Below are 20,593 nucleotides of genomic sequence, written 5' to 3'. Positions count from 1 at the left end.
TATTTTCTCCTGGATAATTGCCATCTGGGGAGACCTGAGCTCAAAACTTTCCATGAGTGAGAGGGTCAGCAGGGGCCAACCCCATTAACCCCATGGTGATTCTGAGGTCACTTTAGTTCCCCCATTCTCCACACTGTGCATTGGCCCTTGGTGCTCTGAGGTCCTCTCCCCACAGCATGTGAGGGTCCTCTCCCTGCCTGGTCCACTCTCTCTTGGAGCACCTGCTCCATGGGTGTTTCTGGTGCTGTGCTCTATTTCCCGTGCTCTCAGGTTCAAAGTCCCATCTGTGACTGCGTAGACCCTCAGAACACACTCCACATCGGGGATCCTGAGATGATATCAGATGGCCATTCTCTCTGTCTGGAGATTATAGGATGACATTGGTGGCCATTCTCCATCTCTGGGTATCCTGGGATGACATCGGTGTCAGTTCTCCCCGTCTGGAGATTATAGCATGACATCAATGGCCATTCTCCATCTGTGGGAATCCTGGGATGACATCGCGTGGCCATTCTCCATCTCTAGGGATCCTGGGGTGACATTGGTGGCCGTGCTCCCTGTCTGGGGATCCTGGGATGATGTCGAGTGGCTGTTCTCCATCTCTGGGTACTGGGGCATTTGGGAAGCTCAGTGTGACTTCTCCCCATATCTCCCCTCTCCCTCCAGAACATAAGGAAGGTGTGGAAATAGTGGACTCAACACTTTCCCCTAGTCTTTGACCTTCTCTCCCTAATTAACTATGTAAACTTCATTAAAAATAGAATTTTTAAAAAACATTGGGAAAAGTAAATTTTATAAAAATAAAGTAGATGAAAGGATTATTTTTAGAAAGACGTGGAAATATAAAGGGAGACCAATGGAAGTGTACAAACTACAAACTATGCCTGGTGCAATATGAAATCTGGGGTAAGTGGGCCTTGGGAGCCTGGATGGTGCAGCAGAAGCTTCTCACCCTTTTGCTTTTTCCTGTGGACATTTGATTGATAAGTTTAAGCCATTTACATTCAGGGTTAATATAAATAGGTGGTAATTTGGTCCTGTCATTTTAGCAATAGGTTGTTCATTGATTTAATCTTCTGTTGTTATTTTACTGGGATGTTCTTTGCATTTGTCTTTGGTTTTGGCTTTGGTGCATTTGTCTTTTGGTTTTGCATTTGGTGGTTTTGGTGGGTACTATTCGTCTTCTCTGTCAAGATTGCGTTTTTAAGTATCATTTGCAGGACAGGTTTGGAAGAGGCAGATTCTTTCAACTTTTCTTTACTGTGGAAGAATTGTATTTCATTTCCATAGATAAAGGAAAGCTTTGCTGGTTATGTTATTCTGGGCTGACAATTTGTTTTCCCTTTGGCATCTGGAATATGTTGCTCCGTTCTCTTCTGGCCTGTAGAGTTTCCTGAGGGGAGGTCAGCTGTGAGTTTAATTGGCATTCCTTTATATGTTGGTTGATTTTTTTCACATGCACATTTAAGGATCTTTTCCTTATGTTTGATTGAAGAGAGCTTGATTCTCATGTGTCATGGTGAAGATGGCTTTTGGTCAACCCTGTTGGGAGTTCTGTGTCCCTCTCGGATGTTGTTTCCCAATTCTTTCTTCAGACTAGGGACATTTTCCTTTATTATTTCATTAAGTACATTAAAAAAAAAGATTTATTTATTTTTGTTGCAAAGTCAGATATACAGAGAGGAGGAGAGATGGAGAGGAAGATCTTCTGTCTGATGATTCGCTTTCCAACTGGCTGCAGTGGCCGGTGCTGTGCTGATCCGAAGGCAGGGGGCAGGAGCCTCTTCTAGGTCCCCCACATGGGTGCAGGATCCCAAGACTTTGGTCCATGCCTGACTGCTTTCCCAGACCACAAGCAAGGAGCTGGCTTGGAAGCAGGGCCGCTTGGATTAGAACTGGCACCCTTATGGGATCCCATATTGGTATTGGTCACTGCAACACTATACCATTTTATGCGCTGCTTTCCCGTACCTGTCCATCTCCAGATGTCCCTCTGCTGTTGTTCTGTCCTCTTCTATTTCCTGGAATGTGCCCTCTCAGCCTCACACTGGCTAATGTTTCTCCATCTGTTTAAATGTATTCTTACTCTGTTCTGCCATCTTGAATCTCTCACCATCCAAATTCTTAAGCTAACCAGCAGGACTTGTAATTCCATGGAGTTTGGCCCACATATCTTGATTCTCACCTGGCTTACTTTTCTTGGTATAATGTCTGCCAGGCCTGACCCTGTTGTCACAAATGACAGTGTTTCTCTGAGTGTGTCTGTGAGTATGATATTTCTTTGTCTGAAGTATGCTTGAACATACTTCAGAAAGTTCATAGGGAATAGGATAAAGATTGTTTTGGTATTTTTTGGGAAATATATATATATATATTTTTTTTCTTAGTGTGATTTTCTTTAAACATAATTGTTTCTTATCACTCTCCAATGTAAACAAGAACAAAAACACAAGGGCAACCCAGGGCGATACCTGTGACCCAGTTGTTGCCCATCATTCTGGTCTGCACATGTCAGTTCTTTTTGTATAACACCAGGCTCCCAGTGCCCCAGCCTTTTCTCCCATCCTAACAGATGCAGAGACTAGGCCACCAGGTGGGAAGCTGAGCCACAGACCCCACTCCATTTACAGTGTGGGGGCTCCCCTGCAGTGAGTGCTCTATCTCACCCTTGTGAATCTTTCCCAGAATGATCCTGCTCACCTGCTCAAGCTACTTCCAACCTTGTCTGTATGGTGCTTAGCAGCTATGCCTCACAGTTACATACACACACAAACTCATAGAGAGAGAGAAAGAGAGAGAGAGAGAGAGCGAGAAGACAGTTAAAGTGATCTTCCATCAGCTGGTCACTCTCCAAATCAATGCAGTTACTACTGGATGGGGCCAGGCCAAAGGCAGAACCCAGGATGTTGTTCTTGGTTGCCCATATGGAGCAGGGGTCCAAGCACCGTCTTACGCATCCTTACCAGGCACATCAGCAGAGAGTTGGATTAGAAGTGTGGCAACCAGCATGCATATGAGATGCTTGGCATTGTAGACAGTGGCCTAACCTGCTAAGCTAAAGCACAGGCCCCAGAACATTTTAAAAGCTGGATTAAAAACAGGATTAAAAGCTGTATCATTTACTTGTCAACACACACAAAAGTGAATAGTTTCACATATACAGAAATCTAAACTCCATACATTTCAGTGAACCTAGAGAGCATATTTGGCAATCATGAATCATTTTGAAGTAAAAATTTTGCTCATCTAAACACATGTTATTTTTCCCCCAGAATAATTTCTTTCTTTCTTTCACATGGATTTGAAAAAGGTGATCATTCGTTTTTCACTGCTAATTAACACCAAGGGACCAACGGTGGCATAGCCATTGCCCAGCAATATCTGGGCACACAGACGCATGAGGTCACTGTTCCACCACATTCCTGAGAGGGAATACACAATGCAGTCTGTCAAGTAAAAGAACACAAAGACACTTGTGAGCAGCAGGATGGTGCGGGTGGCCCTCAGCTCTGGGGAGGCTCTTGGAGAAAGGCTGGTGCCGTGAAGGTGTTGGGACTGCCTCTTGTGTCTGCACAGGAGAATCACCATGTAGGCACTGGAGAGGGCCATGAGCCCTGTGAGGGACACATCCCGGAAGATCCACAGCATGGAAAATGTGTGCTTGGGTAAGTATCTTTGTGGCCAAACAGAACAGGATTTAGTGGCAAACAAAAGGCTCCCGGATGTGTGATTAGTGGTGGCAGCAACAGAGATTAAGAGACGAGCACTCATGGACAAATTGAAGACCCAGAGGAGGACAAAGACACACAGGCTGTGATGGGAGGATGTTTGTTTGAACTTGGCCAACCAGGAGCTCCTGGGGCTGAGGGTGATGGCCTGGAGGACACTGAGCAGGGAGGTGTTGCCCAGGGAAAGGCCCCGCAGCACCCGATAGGAATAGATGACTGCTTTACATGTGATGTCGTCCCATTGTTCCTGAGACCCAAAGACATCTGTGGCTATGAACCCTGAGATGATCAGCATCACCAGGTGGATGAGGGCCAAGTTCCCCATGGTGAGATCGGTGGGTTTCGTCCTGTGTTTTAGTAAGAATGAAAGGATGTGGAAGAGCAGGAGGATGGCATTGGCTGGGATCCCAATGCTGACTTCAGAGAAAACGGCATTTCGTATGGCAATAAATCTGGAAAGTATTTTGTTTTTACTCATTTTTTTTGAGAAAAAAACAATAGTATATGTCTGAGGAAAAAATAGTGAAATTTATTTTTTAAGAAATGTTAACTGTTATCAATTTCAACTACAACTACTCCTTCATGAAAATATGTGAATCAGTCCCAGGAATAGTGAAATTTACTCTGTAGCTTCTTGGAATCCACTTTGTTCCAAGCTCGACCAATACCTGCCAACCTTGACTGGGTAATACTTCCCATTAGCAAGTTCCCATAAGACCTGCAGGATAAAAATACCATTGTGTGAAATGTATATCCTATCCTGACTTTCACCTTTAGTGTTTTTTTCAAAGTCAGTATAATGAGTTATTTCCTTTTATATTGGCCAAAATCCCAAAACATCTCTGGGCATATAGTAAAAATGTTATTATTATTTTTTTTTTTTGGAGAATTCAAATGAGATTTTAGAAGTTGAAAGTAGAAACAGATGACCAATGCAGCAAGCATCAATGGGATATCCATATGCATGGTTGTCTTATTTTCCATGTTTAATTTATTTTCAAATATTTTAATGCATAACAGATTAAATGTTGGTTAGTAGCAACTAAGTTTAAGTCTATGATTTGACATTTACTCAATGTGTGAACCTCTGTTGTCACTTAACATGTGAGCCCCAATTGCTGCATCTATACAGGTGAGCATCTTATTTACATTACTTATTAGAATGACTTTCCTCACAAGAAGATCAGATAAATGTATGAAACAGATACAGGGGCTAGGAAACAATTATCTCTATGCAAAGTGCAGCCATTACTGTTCTCAAAAGGACAGCAACAACTTTTTTCTCAAGAGCAATTCTTGAGAAAGTGCAGTCTTAAGTGGCTGGCTCTGCCCCTGCCCAAAGGAGTGGGAGGAAGTGAATGCCACAGAAGCAGGCTCTGAATAACCTCTATTGTATAGTTTCTTCATCTCTATACCTTGGATTGTGGAAAAAGAATTGATCAAATATGTGACATACTCATCTCCACTGATGCATTTAGCAAGATAAAGTGTGATCCTGTGATGTGCTCAGGAGAAACAGGGAAATGCTTGTCCTGTCATCCACCTGTCTCCGTGTTTCTATTAAGCACGCAGCTCTGAGTAGTCAGCCATGTTTACCTGTGCTGAGAATGTCAATGCATGCAAGTGAGATGAAATACGCTGATCGTATTTTAAAGTAACATCTGATAGATGTAAATATTTTAATATAACACCAAAAGGTTGCAATGAAAATAACGTTCCAAATTTCTGTTTTCTATCATATGTGCTGCCGAAGCAAGCACCCAAATTTCTGTTTTCTTAAGTCATTTGAAATATGAGGATTTCTGTGATATATTTGGAACATGTTGGGACTTAAAAAAACATTAAAATATTGTTTTAAAAAAGAAAATTTAGCTCTATGTAGAAAAAGGTTCTCTAAAATTTTCATTAAATTGCTTCTATTAAAACTATGCATAGATTAAAAATTTATTTTGCAAAAATAAACATCTTTTAATTCAATTTTATTAGAACATGTTAAAATTCCTTATGTAGACTTTGCTTTAATTCAGATTATAAAATAAAACCTTCTAAGTGTGAATACATGATAGTATAAAACTAACCTGTTATCTTATAGAGGTCAGTTGCGATTAAGGCATTACTGAAATTCAGTGTTTATCAGGGAGTTGTATACCGAAAGGCAGGAAATAGTACGATTGCAAAGGGTGGATCATATCTTTAAGGGAAATTGCCCTGAAGGAGCAGGTCAACTTCTATTTTATCTGAATGCTGATCAAGGAAATGACACTTTTGGCTGCATTCATGGGCACCCACTAAGAGTGTTGCCTGGAAGAACAGGAGAGGGGGCTGTCCCCCTCTTACTCCGCTGTCCCCACACTGCTGAGTACACGTTTATACTGTCACTGGATCATATGCTATATGGCTGTCTTTTACTTTATTATTCTAAGAAAAGGAATGTCAATATAATAGTAATAGCTATTTTTTGAGAGCTGATATTTCATTAGAAAAACACTTTCCAAGATGTGAATGTTTCATAAAAGAAGCTAAAACAGATGTTCTTAGTGAGTTCTCTCCCACTGTTCCTCCTAGTACACAATGCTGACTAGCACAGCATAGTGTGGGGGAGCCCAGAAAAGTGCTCCTCTCTTCCCATCTGCAGGAAGAGCTAGATTTTCCTTGATATGGCTCCTAGGAGTGACAGTGCTGAGACGGCACCCGCCCTCCTGAGGAACCAAGCCTCCCAAGGCAGGTGAAAGCAAACTGACTTTTAATAGGACACAAGGACATAGATCACAGAGCAAACGTTAGGGAAGAAAGTCTGAAAGAGTTCTCATTTGGACAGGGCACACCATAGGAGAGGAAGGAGAGGTTAAGTCGGAAAGTTAGGAGAACTAAGAATACATGGAATAAGTCATGTCAAAGAACATCAGTATTTCACTGAAAATTTACCACTAGGAGTTCATTGATTGTGAAGACTAATCACCTTTCAGGAGGAACTGGATACGATTGGACTCCCAGAACAAGGAGGCAGTCACTTCTGCCAGTCTACATTTCCCCAAATCATGGTCAATCCTGTGGTCATGCATCATCAGACTGACCATAAAGTAATGAAAAATTCTTGGGTCAATGCACCTGAACTAGTGGTTAGAAGAGAACGGAAAGTGGAAATAGAAGAAGGAAACCCCGCAGAGGACCCCAGTGTAAGTTTCCTATTTATGACCTGGTGGGTGCACAGATGCAGGGTGAGGGAAAGAAAAGAAAGGGCGTGTGTTCTGTCCCCAGCAGCCTGAGCGTAGTCATGCATCTGTCTTAGACTTGAGATGATGAGTAAATACGAGGACTTATGTCCAGAACTTGTAATCAGCTTTAGACACACACAAAGCATACTTTGGTCATTGGTGTACAGCTGTTCACCATCACGGTCTGGTAGCTGACAGTGACCATACTTAGTGCACACTTATTAGGAATTCTGTGTGTTTGAGTATCTTTTTCTCTTTGTATATTAGACAACTCTCGCTGGAGACTTATGAAGAGAGCTAAGGAGGAACAGCTAACAACAGCACAAAGTTTTCACGGAAGAGGTGTTAGTGTGATGCACAGGGATGCCGTGACACACATGAATAGCAAACAACAACCTTGGGAAATATTTATGTAAATGAACGACAGCTATTTACTGGAGAACTCTGTTAAGAATATTTGTGATGCAAGCCGAAAGTATTTTAAAGTACAGTTCAGAGTGCTTGCTTGCTCTTGGGTATTTAGGCCACCAATGTCTTTATGTGTAGACTGAGAAAAATTACGATGAGAGTAGTTCTTGCTATCTCATAGAACAGCACAGGAATATTCAGAGGGTGTTTTTCACTGAAAAATTCCAATGTTTCACAGACACTAACAAGACGGTCCTGCATTGGCTTTCGCCATCAAGTGAAATAGGAGCAGCCTATTTCCTGTTGAATCAGATTTCACTGTCCTTTTCCATATTGTCTGTATCTTCCTAAAAAGGAAAATTTATCTGTTCCAACTAACACATGATAGATAGATATATACAGATTATTCAGAAGTAATAAATCTTGCATCAATAATATCTCATGCATGAGTAAAAAAGTTTTATATACAAGCATAGACATCAATGTATATGAAAAATTATTTTTAATTTGGACTTTCCTCCTAAAATCATTTGTGGATTATTTATCAGTAAAACAGAGAGGGGCTTTAAAATTTTTTATGAGATTTTATTCTTTCAAAATTTGCTGGTCGGAAGAATAAATCCTCATATAATCTCTATTTCTTTTTAGTGTAATTTCAACCTTGTTTCCCCATCCTCTAGTTTGGAATTTCCTCACTGGCTAACAACTGATCCGATCAACATGACATTTGTGACTATAAGGGCAAGAAACCTCTTCCTGAGACTTGTAGACAGTGTGTAAGAAGCTGATGGTTAACTTTTCACAACGTTGATTTGAACAAAGATTCTCATTTCCATCTAAAGCATTTTTAAAGGTATTTTTTAAAACAAACTTTCACAAATAACTTTAAATGGTAGTTATAACCACTTCATAAAAGAATAGATTTGTTAATATCACATGAAAACTTAGACTCACCCAATAGGTAATACCAGGGAGATGTGTGGTTATGAGAGAGTAGAGTTGTATTCTAAAATAATTAGAAACTGTATGTTTTTAAAGTCAAGTAATACATTTGTTTCAAGAAGTGAATGGGAAACTACAATTGATCTGTTAGCTGTTCTATATGAATAAATTCAAATATTTTACTGGCTCCCAAATTAAAAAATCAATTATTCTAAGACACTTTTCACATTGTGCCACACAGAGAACACCTGTGAGTCACGGAAGACTATCAGAGCCCTCATCTCTTTTGAGGCTTCTAAAAACCTCACTCTAGTCCTATTTTCTCCCTTTCCTCACCTGCCTAGGAGCCCACCCACCCCTGATCCCCATCTGTGGAAGAGTCACTTACCGGGAGCACAGGTGGGGATTCTATGCACCTGAGAGGAACCAGTGGCCTCTTTAAGGAAAGGCTGTCCTGAGCTCATCTCTCTGTGGATGTCTGAGAACGGTGATGAGATGTTGCTGGGGAGCCAAGGACACGGAGTTCCCAGTGGAACATGTCATCTGTCTCTTCATCTTTCTGTAGTCTCTCGTGGATGATTAACCTATGCTCGAAACTTTATTCTGAGGTCCTTGACACTTGTGTGAGGACCGGAAGCGGCCCAGGCCTAGACTTACCAAGTACTGTCATCTAAGTTCCAACCCTTTCCACACTGTGTGAGACCTCTGCTGTGTACTGAAAGACACCTGAGACCCTCTAAGTGTTCCCAGATGCTGAGAGTCCTCGCTACAGTCGGAGCGCAGCCTCTTCTTTATACCCATTCCCATACACATCACCTGGTTTCTGAGGTGCATTAGTCATAGATTCCATGATGTCCAAGCTCTTAGTTTCAGGTATCAAGTTCTACTCTTAAGTAACATAGAAAGGGAAATCTCTTCTGAGGCTGGTACCAGGGCTCAACTGGCAAATCCTCCACCTTCAAGCACTGTCATTCCATATGGGTACTGGTTTGTGTCTCAGTTGCTCCACTTCTGATCCAGATCCTTGCTTATGGCCTGAGGAAGCAATGGAGGATGGCCCGGTTCCTAGGGAACCTGCACCTGTGTGGGAGACTCAAAAGAAGCTCCTGGCTCCTGGGTTCATATTGGCAAAGCTGTAGCCATTGTTTTCCCAAAGCAGAGATGTCAGACAAAGTGATCTGGAGAAATTCTGATTTCATTTTGTTGAACTCATTAGGAAGGGAGTCTCTTAGAAGAGGAAAGTTTGATCTGTTCACAATTTTATCAAGTATAAGTCAGATATCCACCATGCCAATATTGCTCAGCCAGTTATCAAGCAGACCAGTGAGACCATGGATATGATATAAATGCCATGAGTAATTGTGTGTGCATCAGTAATCTGTACTTCGTCGTGATGGGATTGTTATTTCCAACCCCATTCTACTGTGGCCTTCCCTGATCAAAGATATGGCTCCTTGGATCTGAGCTGTTGATCCAGCAGACTCTGTGGTCAGTAGATCCCATGTGTGTTGTTGACCATTCTGCCAAGCAAAAATCCTGTTCTCCCTCTAATCATCCAGCAGACTCAGCAACCTTGGGTTTGCTTTACTCAAGCAGCTATCTGCCAGCAAGAATTACGAGAAACCTAGTTTTGCTTATTTTCCAAAGGTTTTTTTTTTTTTTTGCTCCCCTCCCTTCCCTTTATTCTAAGCTTAAATGACCTTGTAATTTTGTAGCTGGTATCAGATCCCTCATTGCAAGATTTTGATGGAGTAGACATGGAGTGAGCACCACGGTGCCTGCGGGATGAAAATATTTTCCACAGTGGGGCACCTGAGACCACCAGAAACACATCCACTCACCCGTAGCCTTTTGAGTCATGTGGATGAATTCTTAAAGCTCTGTGTGTATTTTTAAAAGTTTGAAATATTGAGAGACAAGGAAAGAACTCCCATCTATCTACTGCATCATTCCCCAGATGCCCTCAACATCAGGTTGGACAGTCTGAATCCAAGGCCTGGAGTTCAATCCATGTCTCCAGCATATACAGCAGGGATTGAACTGTGTGAGCCATCATCTGTTGTTTCTCAGCAGGAAATTGAATTGGAAACTGAAAACCCAAATTAGTCCCAGTTAGTGGAACAGATAAATGTAAAACAATCACTCTGTGTTGCTAAGAAGGTTCAGAAACTAAGGTGTGGTGGTAAATGGCAAGGGAATCCTTCAGATGGGTATCAGGAAGCTCTTGCCTGAACAAAGACCCTCAGTTGTCCTTGAATGTCATTTGGTAAAATGTACATTGTGAAAAGCGATTGCTTCCATGATAGGGATGGAACAGGGAGGTTTTTTCTTTTTCTTTTTTTTTTTTTTTAAGATTTATTTATCTTATTGGAAATGCAGATTTACAGTGGGAAGGAGAGACAGAGAGAAAAATCTTTTATCTCCTGGCTCTCACCCCAAGTGGCCACAATAGCCAGAGTTGATCCAAAGCCAGGAGCTTCTTCCAGGCCTGCCATGCAGGTACAGGGCTCCAAGGCCTTGGGCCATCCTCTTCTGCTTTCCCAGGCCACAAGTAGGGAGATGGATGAGAAATGGAGCAACCAGGACATGAATTGGTACCCATATGGGATCCTGGTGTATGCAAGGCAAGAATTTAGCCACTAAATAAAGAAATTAGCCACTAGGCTATTGCCCAGACCCAACACAGAAGTCTTAACATGCATTTGCTCCTGAAGGAAATCGGCCTTCATGAAAAGTTGTAAGAACTCCTGACAGTAAGTTCTCAGTGACACGCTGACTTCTCTTTGATATGTCTTACTTTGTGTCATTGTCTTTTTTTCCTCCTGGCTACCCCTATGCCCAGTTTGCCTAAGGCTTTTTTTTTTTAATCGTAAAATGATGTTGTGTGTTATCAAGTGACTTCTCATATGTATAAAGACAGTATAATTTTATTCTTCAGTTTGTTGGTGTGTTGTATCACATGGATTGATTTGAATATGTTGGACCATCCCCACATCACAAGGATAAATTCCCATTGGGTTCAGACAAATGATCTGATTAATGTTTTGTTGATTTTTGCATCCATGTTCATCAGGGATATTGGTCTATAGTTCTCTTTCTTCATTATATGTTTTTCTGGTTTAGGAGTCAAAATGATGCTAATAGAATAGTTTGGGAAAATTTCCTTCCTTTCAATTGGTTTTGAATAGTTTGAGAAAATTGGAACGAGTTCATTTGTAAAAGTTTGGTGGAATTTAGCAGTGAAACCATCTGGGTCCTCGGCTTCTCTTTGCTGGGAAGTTCTGTATTACGGATTTCTCCTGCGCCCTCTGATTGATCTGTTTCAATGTTCTTTATCCTTGTGACCAAATTTTGAGAGATTATCCATGTCTACTTAGCTCTCTGTCTCTTTAAAGAATCTCATACATTTTGGACACTAATTTTGGGTGTTTTCTTTGTTGGTTTTTTTTTTGTTTGAGATTTTCCCAGGGATTTTCCTTCTACTTCAGAGATTCTTCTGCCTCACCATGTCTCTTGTCAAGACTTTATTTAACTTAGTTAATTCTTCATTCCTAATATTTCAGTTGACTTTTTCTTCAAAATCCCAGTTTCTCAGGAAAACTTTGCATCTATGTCATGTATGGATTTTCTTCATTCACGCAGTTGCTTCTTGTGTTGAGTAATCTGATACTCATTTTTTTTTTTAATAGTAACAACAGTAATGATAATTTATTTATTACCCAATGTTTAATGTACATTAGAACTTACTCTTTTGGGTGTATACTTTCTGGGGTTGATCGTATAACATGTATCATATAAGATAGTGCCACAAAAGATATCATAAGGGTCCTCTGTGATTTTTGACATTCTCTGTTCCCAACCACTGGCAAATGGAGATCTCAGTGTTGTCTTTTCTGTTTTGCCATTTCTACAATTTCTTGTGGTCAGAATCATATATTATGTAGCTTTATTAGCTTGAACTCTTTCACTTAGCAAGGTGTATTTCAGTTTTCTCAGTGTGCTTCCACAGCTTGGTTTTTTTTTTTTTTTTTTTTTTTTTTTTTTATTGTTGCTTACACTGTATTATGTAGTACAGTTTTATAGGCGCTGGGGATTCCCCCCACCCCTCCCCATACCCCTCCCCCCATGGTGGATTCCTCCACCTTGTTGCATAACCATAGTTCAAGTTCAGTTGAGATTCATTGCTTGAAAACACATGCCTAGCATAAAGTTCAGCGTCTTATTGTCCAGATAAGTTCAGTGGCCTCTTGGGGAGACCTTCTATGGTCTGAAGATAGGTCTAACAGAGTAAAGATCCGGTCAGTTAAAAGCCCCAACAAGGCCTCTGATACTCATTTAACAAAATTAATTTTCATGCATTTAATCAATCTCTTCATCATGCATTCTTTTTTTTTTTTATTAATAAATTTTATTTTGACATTCTTTACATAGTTAATTAGGGTAAGAAGGTTCAAGGGCTACAGGAAAGTGGATAATACTAATATGTTTTCCATATTGTTACCTTCATGTTTAAAAGGGGGGTTCTAAGGGAGAAGGCCCACCCAATTTCCCACCCTCCCCAAGTCCCGGGTGTAGGGCATGCCCTGAGGTTCTTGCTCAAGTGGTTTTGATATTGCAACAGTTACGAATCGCTGTCAATCTTGCCGCTCCAAGCACTATGAGGTCTTTGAAAAATCCACTGATTGACATAGTCCATCATAGCTTAGATGGTTGGTTGACCCGGTCTGTCTTCGCTCTTTTCTTTGTTATGGTTCTGAGTCCAGCATTTAGATTAGGAAGATCTCCAAAGAAACTTCTTGTATGTGCTAACAAGTACAGGGCCTGGCACCGTCCATCGCTCCAATCAGCTGGTGGTTGCAATTCCTGGGTTGGTTCTGTGTTCACTCCCGTCTTCCACTGGAGCCAATGGGTGTTGCAGTCCAGTCTGGTTCTGCCCAGCACATACTTGGCCCTCACATAAACCAGCGGGAGCTGTAGCCTAGGTTGGAGCGACCCACAATAACCCCAACCAGGCCCACCCCCTACCCTGGTTTGCCAGTAAGTGTAGCAGTAATCCAGTCTGTCCCACATCCCATTCCACCCCAGCCACTGTCTTAGTTTTATGTCCTCCCGTGGAAGTGGTAACCCAAGAGGGATGAGCCCACTATTTCCCTCCCAGGCCTCTCCCACTCCCAGATTCCAGTTGATGCTGCCCAAACAAACCTCGCCCACTTTAATTTTGTTTGCACCAGTAGGAATAATCCGCCCAGCCTGGCTTTTCCCTGATCTAGTCCACATGAGGCGCACAGGTGTGGTAGCTCTGCCTAGTCTGGCCTGCCCCCATCCCAGCCCATGCTCTCCTGCGGAAGTAGCTGTCCAGCAAAGGAACCCTCCCTTATTCCCCTGCCAGCTCTGCCCACTTCCTTTCTTGTTCTCAGGCTGGTTGAGCGCTGCGGTCCCTTCCGGTACAGGCAACCTCACCGCGGCATTCCATAATGTGCACTAGTCTTTGTTGCGACCGACCCTGGGTCGACCCACACTGGTGCCTGGATTTGCCAGTGGATGATGTGGACAGATTCAGCCTGGTCTTGCCCCCACGTCTGCCCACTGTATGCCAGTGGGTAGGTTTCCATGGCCTTTTCTGGGCTGTTTCCTATCATGTTTCTTGCGTTTACCTGCTGGGTCTGTGTCCTGCCAGAGGAGTTGCCCAGGCTCCTCCATCAGAACCTCTCCCAATGCCAGGTTTCACGCTTACCAGTGGGTCCATGAGCCAACCCTACTCAGTCCACCTCCTGTCATAGCAGGAACTGTGGCTTTTCCTGACTGGCCTTCAACCCAATCTGGTGCTTGCTGTTGGATGTTCCAGCCCAGCCATGGTTTGTCCATACCCACGTATGGCTCACACATGGCTCAGTAGGGGTTTGAGACCCTGCCTAGTCCATCCCACATCTGCCCTGGTCCTCCAGAACACCAGGGGGAGTCGGGGTCCGGCCCAGTTCGGTGCATCCAATCCCAGTCCACACTTGTGCCAAGGGAGACTACAACTGTTTCCAGATCAGAACGCAGCCCCCTTCCAGGCCACGCGCCTCTTGGTGGGAACCTCAGCCCAGCTAGGGTTGTCCCCTTTGCTCCCCAACCGGGTCCGTTCCCAGGCATAGATCACATGCCTGCCAATGGATGCTCTGACTCAGCTTGGCACAACCCCTCCCCTGTCCCGAACTCTGCCTTAGACACTGTGACTCAGCGTCCCAGGCTCCCACAGACCAGCAGGTACAAGAGCCTAGCTCGGCATGACCTCTGCTCCCTCCTGGTTTCTAGTTTTACTTGTGGGCTAAGGTTTGCTCAGTCGTGCCTAATCTACTCTGTTCCATTACCAGTTGACACATTGGCCAACTGTTGGAGCTACTTGTGCAGGGCAAGCCCCAAGCCATAGCTTCTGCATGACTGGTATTTGGTGCTCAGAATTATTAGTGATTACAAGTTTTGCTAAGGAAGAGTTACTGCCTCTTTCAGGTCCAAGAAGCACAATGGGTTCAACCTGGAGCTAATTAAGCAGCAACTCGAAGAACCAAATCCCCAGAGCTCCCCAGCCGGGCGGCCAGCAGGCGGAGCCTGGCACCAATGGCGCACTGGCCGCCCAAGAACGGCTCACCATGTGCCGAATCTCATGCCGAATCCAGGCATGAGACGCCCCGTCCTGAGACCCACCAGCTGCCGGGAGGCAGCTGGAGGTTTAAAATTCCCAGGCCCAAGGTCGCGCCCCTCCCAAATCCCCTTCACCGCCCAATGAGGGCGGTGGCTGGGTGCCGGACCTGCCCAGTCCCGGAGGCCTCCCCCCCTCGGTCTACTCACCCCGAAGGAAGCGGCCCCCGAAACCCAGCAGGCCCGGGGAGGACGGCTCACCATGTGCCCATGGCGGCCGTCCGGAATCCAGGCATGAGACGCCCCGTCCTGAGACCCACCAGCTGCCCCATCATGCATTCTAATAAGAATTTTAATAAGTAAAAGCCAGGAAGACATTAGTTTAGTGGGGACACAGATAATGACTGCAAATAATTTAATAGAAAAATGTCCATTTCACTAACTTTTAATTATTATATTGATGTACAATAACAACACAGCAATATTACATAATATAGTAATAGAAAAATATGATTAGTATACAATTAATATAATAATTTCTATAATTATTTAATATGAATTAATCACTGACAATTAAAAGTGTAGTAGTAGGGCATATTTTTTACAGATTTATTTATTTTTATTTGAAAGGCAGATTTTACAGAGGAGGAGACAGAAAAATCTTCCATCCACTGGTTCATTCCCCAAATGGCTACAATGGATGTAGCTGAGCCTATCTGAAGCCAGAGCCAGAAGGTTCTTTTAGGTTTCCTATGTTGGTGCATGGGTCCAAGCACTTGGGCCATGCTCCACTGATTTTCAAGAACATAAGCAGGGTGCTAGATTGCAAATGGAGCTGCCGGGACATGAACTGGTGCCCCTATGGGATGCCAGTGCTTAAAGGTGGCTGATTAGCCTCCTGAGCCATTAACCTACTCCTCTTTGCTAAACAGAAAGTGTAAGGAGAGATAGCAGTGGCTTTTTTTTTTTGCCTCTGCTGGTGTGTCCTGATTGGTTTCAACTTATACTATGCAGGAAGCTACTTCAAACTTTCTTATAGACAGTGTTTATGATTTGAAATCTGTTAGGTAATTCTGGAGATATAATTACTGGGACATAGTTAAGTCTGTGTAAGGATAACAAGCTGGCTACTGTGTTGCACAGAGATTGTTCCATTGCCACTACTGTTAACGAGAATTCCTGCATTCTGCAAGTTCACCAGCATCTGTCATGGTGGTGTTGGTTGTGAGGAATGACATAACAGTGAGTGTTCAAGTGGAACCTCATTCTAGTTTTCATTTCAATTCCCTGGTGACACATGATGTTAGGCAGTTTTTCACCTGCTTACTTGTTACCTGGATATCTTACTTTATGAAGTGTCTGTTCTTGTCTTCAGTTGAGTTGTTTTTCTTTCTTAATGTTTCTGGTATTCTATCATGTTAATCAGTTAGACAGAATCCTATTGTGTTTCCTCAGGGGTTCTTAGGCATCTTTTGAATACTTTACATTTAGAAACTGCGTATTGCATCATTTTTCCCTAATGATAGCAGCTATTCTTATTCCAATTGGAACCGACTTTAGATTACAATCCTAAAGGCAAAATTACCAGTTCAAAATATGGAGACTGGTTTTTGAAAACTTCCTGGAAAAACTAAACTAAAGGCTGTTTGGTTTCATAGCAAGATTTTTTAAGTCTGTTGGTTTTATATAATATGTAGTTTCATGAACTTTTTATAACGCTGCATATGCATAGATATAAGGGTTTCTTGCGTCAAAATGAACTTATCATTTAATTCAATTTCCTATGAGCTTTCTGTAATATGCTTGCTTACTAGGCAATAGAACATACATGGCTTTGGTTTTGTAACTGTTCTCTGGATTTGTCTATGTAATTAATTCCATATGATGTTTTCAGCCAGGAAAACATAAACCTCCAATATTAGTTTACATATAGGTTTTTTTTTCTCTTTTTCTAGGTAAAACATACTATTCCTCTGTAATGTTCTTCCCATGAATTCTTTCCAGAGTTACATAATTTTCTATGTACTGATTTATTGCCTGAACTATGTGTTCTTACCATGCTGAAGCATGTTATGTAGCATCATTTTTTAAAATGATTTATTATTATTATTATTTTAATTGGAAAGCCGGATATACAGAGAGGAGAGTCAGAGAGGAAGATCTTCCATCCGATGATTCACACCCCAAGTGAGCGCAACGGCCGATGCTATGCCGATCAGAAGCCAGGAGCCTCTTCTGGGTCTCCCATGTGGGTGCAGGGTCCCAAAGCTTTGGGCCGTCCTCGACTGCTTTCCTGGGCCACAGGCAGGGAGCTGGAAGGGAAGTGGGGCCTTCGGGATAGAACCAGCACCCATATGGGATCCTGGACGTGCAAGGCGAGGACCTTAACCACTGCACCACCGCGCTGGGCCCAATGTAGCATCATTTATACAGTGTCAGAATGTTCTGTGAATACAAGTGCCAAAGTCACTGTGAACATTTCCCATATCAAAACAGAGTGGTTCTCATTGGAACCACAGCACAAATGCCTTGACTTCCATTGGAGCAATTTGAAGTAAGATTTGAGCCACTAAGGAATAATCTTCAAATTACTGTTTGAAACAAATTTAATGTGCTATTTAGAAACTTTTGAAAACTTACGTGTTAGTGCATTAAAAGTCTTGCCTTTTATGCTTCTGATAACCTTTTTTTTTTTTACTATAGTCTGGAACATAATCAGAAACTTCTTTATTATTAATGCAATGCACATTAAAAAATCTACCTTTTTAACCAATTTTATCTGTACAGTTCAGTAAATTTAGGTACATTCGAATTGTTATACAGCCACAAGCAATATTCATTTCCAGGACTTTTTCATCTTCCTAAACTTAAACTCTAGTTCTTTAAATAAGAGCATCCATTCCCTTCCATTAGCTTCTGGGCACTTTATTCAAAGAGACTGATAGATGGACTGTTCTTTGGTGAATGAATGATTTTCTTTTTTTTAAATTACTTTTTTATTTTTTAATATTTTTATTACAAGGTCAGATATACAGAGAGGAGAAGAGATAGAGAGGAAGACCTTCCCTCTGATGATTCACTCCACAAGTGAGCGCAATGGCCAGTGCTATGCCAATCTGGAGCCAGGAGCCAGGAACTTCCTTCAGGGCTCCCACACGGGTGCAGGATCCCAAAGCATTGGGCCGTCCTCGACTGCTTTCCCAGGCCACAAGCAGGGAGCTGGATGGGAAGTGGAGCTGCCAGGGTTAGAACCAGCGCCCATATGGGATCCCAGTGCATTCAAGGTGAGGACTTTGGCTGCTAGGCCACGCCACTGGGCACAGAATGATTTTCTTAGCATAGTCGCTTCAAGACTCATTTGTATTGAAACATGTGGCAGAATTTCCTTCTTGTTTGAGACTAAATAACATTCCACTGTTTGTACAAGCTATAATTTATTTACACATGCTTGGGTTTTTTGGGTTGCTTTGATTGTTGTAATAATGCTACTTTGAGTATTGATGAACAAATAAATGTGTGAGAGTTTCTATTCGATACAATTTTGCATATACATACAGAAGTAAAATTGCCGGATAATATGGGAATTTATGGTAATACCTGATTAGATACCTAGTCAGGCAATGTACAGATCACTATTGAATTCTTAGTACTTTGAACTTTACTAAATCTGTGACTATGTGAATCACACCATGCAGAGACAAGTGAGATCAGACTCACAACTCTGTCTTGAGGAGCCACTCACACATAAAGTTTTCTTATGTCAGCTTGCACAAGTACATAGTCCCATCATCTATTATGACTTGTTATGTGCATGCATCGAAACAAATAAATCCAGGTGTCAAGCTTAACTCCATAGTATTCTTACCCCAGACAGCATACACTGGATGTTACAATAGAACATCATGAAGCCAGTGCAGTGGCTCATTCAGAGACCCTATCTGTGAGAACAATGAAACACTGACTCCCACCTCCCCAGTTGGTTTTCCAAAAGGTAATTATACGTTTTTCAGTACTGATGAACACCAAAGGACTCATGGTGGCATAGCTGTAGGCCACGATAGTGTGGACACTGTAAAGAATTTGGCTGTTGTTCAAAAGGACTCTTGAGGAGGAGATAAAGCAGTCGAGAATGGACATGACCATGAAGAAGCACAGGAGCAACAGGATGGTGCGGGTGGCCCTCAGCTCTGGGGAGGCTCTTGGAGAAGGGCTGGTGCCATGAAGGTGCCGGGACTGCCTCCTGTGCCTGCACAGGAGGGTCAGCATGTAGGCACTGGCGAGGGCCATGAGCCCTGTGAGGAAGACATCTCTCATGGACACCAACGCGGAAACTGTTTGTCTTAGGGAATAGCTCATGGGCCTGACAGAGCAGTAATCAGTGACATACATTAGACTCTCTGAGGTGAAATTGGGAGTGGCAATGATGGTGGTGAGGAGGTGACTGCTAATGGACATATAGAAGAAACACAGGATGAGAAGAGAACACAGGTTGTGATGTGTGGAGGTCTGTTTGAACTTGGCCAACCAGGAGCTCCTGGGGCTGAGGGTGATGGCCTGGAGGACACTGAGCAGGCAGGTGGTGCACAAGGAGAGGCCTCGCAGTGTCCGGTAGGAGTAGAAGATTGTTTTACACATGAAGTCATTCCAGATACCCTGAGATTCAAACATTCCCCGAGCCTTGATCCCCACAGATAGCATCATCAGGTGGATGAGGGCCAAGAGACCAATAGGCAGGTCTGTGGGCTTGGGTCTGTGTTGGAGAAAGAATGTGAAGATGTGGAAGAGAAGAAGGAAGGCATTGGCTAAGATCCCAATGCTGACTTCAGTGTAGTAGGTGTATCTCATGTCAATGGTTTGGAATATGTTGTATTTTTATCCATAGGGAAAGTGAAAGAAACATTTAGTGTGTGTCTGAGGAGAAAATGAGAAATATTTTTTCATCACAAATGTTAGTACCTTCATCTGTCTCCAGTAACATTGCTGTCTTCAGTAAAATGTGGGGATCAGTACCTGAGCATCCTTCCTGGCATTTGACACACAAACGTGCCTCACAGCCCTGAGGCCACCTCTGCTTTGTCATGGCTGCATTATGTGCAGCATTGTTGGACTCCACACTTGATCATCTTCCCTCTGCACTAAATATTGCCATTACTACAAGGTCAGGTGTTTGGAGTAGCTGTTAAGCTAGACCTCTTGGGATACCTGCATCCCATATCAGCGTGCCTAGAACTCTACTCTCTATTCCATCTTCCTGAAAATGTGGCAGTAAGTGGTGGCTCATGTGTTTGGATCACTGAAATCCGGGGTCAGACCCAGATGGAGGCCCTGGTTTCTAGAAATGCCCTGTTTCACTCCACATCATTGCCAACATTCTCAGTGTGAATTGATGGAGGGGACACACGCCATGTGTTACTAATGCATCAATGGAGCAACAGTTGAAGTGTACATACCAAACATAGAAGTCGATCTGAAACATAGTGGTGACCTAGAACTGTCATCTTGGAAATATTTCTCTTATCCAGGTCCTCATGTATGTGATGTAGGGCCCTTAATATAACTCTTTAGTAATTGATCAACACTGTTTCTGCTAAAGGAGAGAGGGTCAGAAAAATTCAAGAATAGCAGAACATTTTGGCAATATTAGATTAGAGAACTCTGATACAATTTTAAGTTTTTCCA

General features: G+C 42.6%; 2 protein-coding genes across 2 annotated transcripts; both read right to left on the bottom strand.

Annotated features, from left to right (window-relative positions):
* Positions 1 to 3,291: 3,291 nt before the first annotated feature.
* LOC121165898 (vomeronasal type-1 receptor 90-like) lies at positions 3,292 to 4,206 on the bottom strand. The gene has a single exon (XM_040994907.1). The coding sequence runs from the start codon at positions 4,204 to 4,206 to the stop codon at positions 3,292 to 3,294; it is 915 nt and encodes a 304-aa protein (XP_040850841.1).
* A 14,629-nt stretch (positions 4,207 to 18,835) lies between these two features.
* On the bottom strand, positions 18,836 to 19,786 carry LOC121165942 (vomeronasal type-1 receptor 48-like; the record flags this gene model as incomplete). The annotated part of the gene is made up of 1 exon (XM_040994963.1): positions 18,836 to 19,786. A coding segment is annotated over one exon (951 nt), but the record flags the coding sequence as incomplete, so codon positions are not given.
* Between the last annotated feature and the right edge of the window lie 807 nt (positions 19,787 to 20,593).

The sequence above is a fragment of the Ochotona curzoniae genome, unplaced genomic scaffold (assembly GCF_017591425.1).
Source record: "Ochotona curzoniae isolate NIBS_2020 unplaced genomic scaffold, NIBS_Ocur_1.0 contig_908, whole genome shotgun sequence".
Taxonomy (NCBI): Eukaryota; Metazoa; Chordata; class Mammalia; order Lagomorpha; family Ochotonidae; genus Ochotona; species Ochotona curzoniae.
This window is presented reverse-complemented; position numbering and strand designations above follow the sequence as displayed.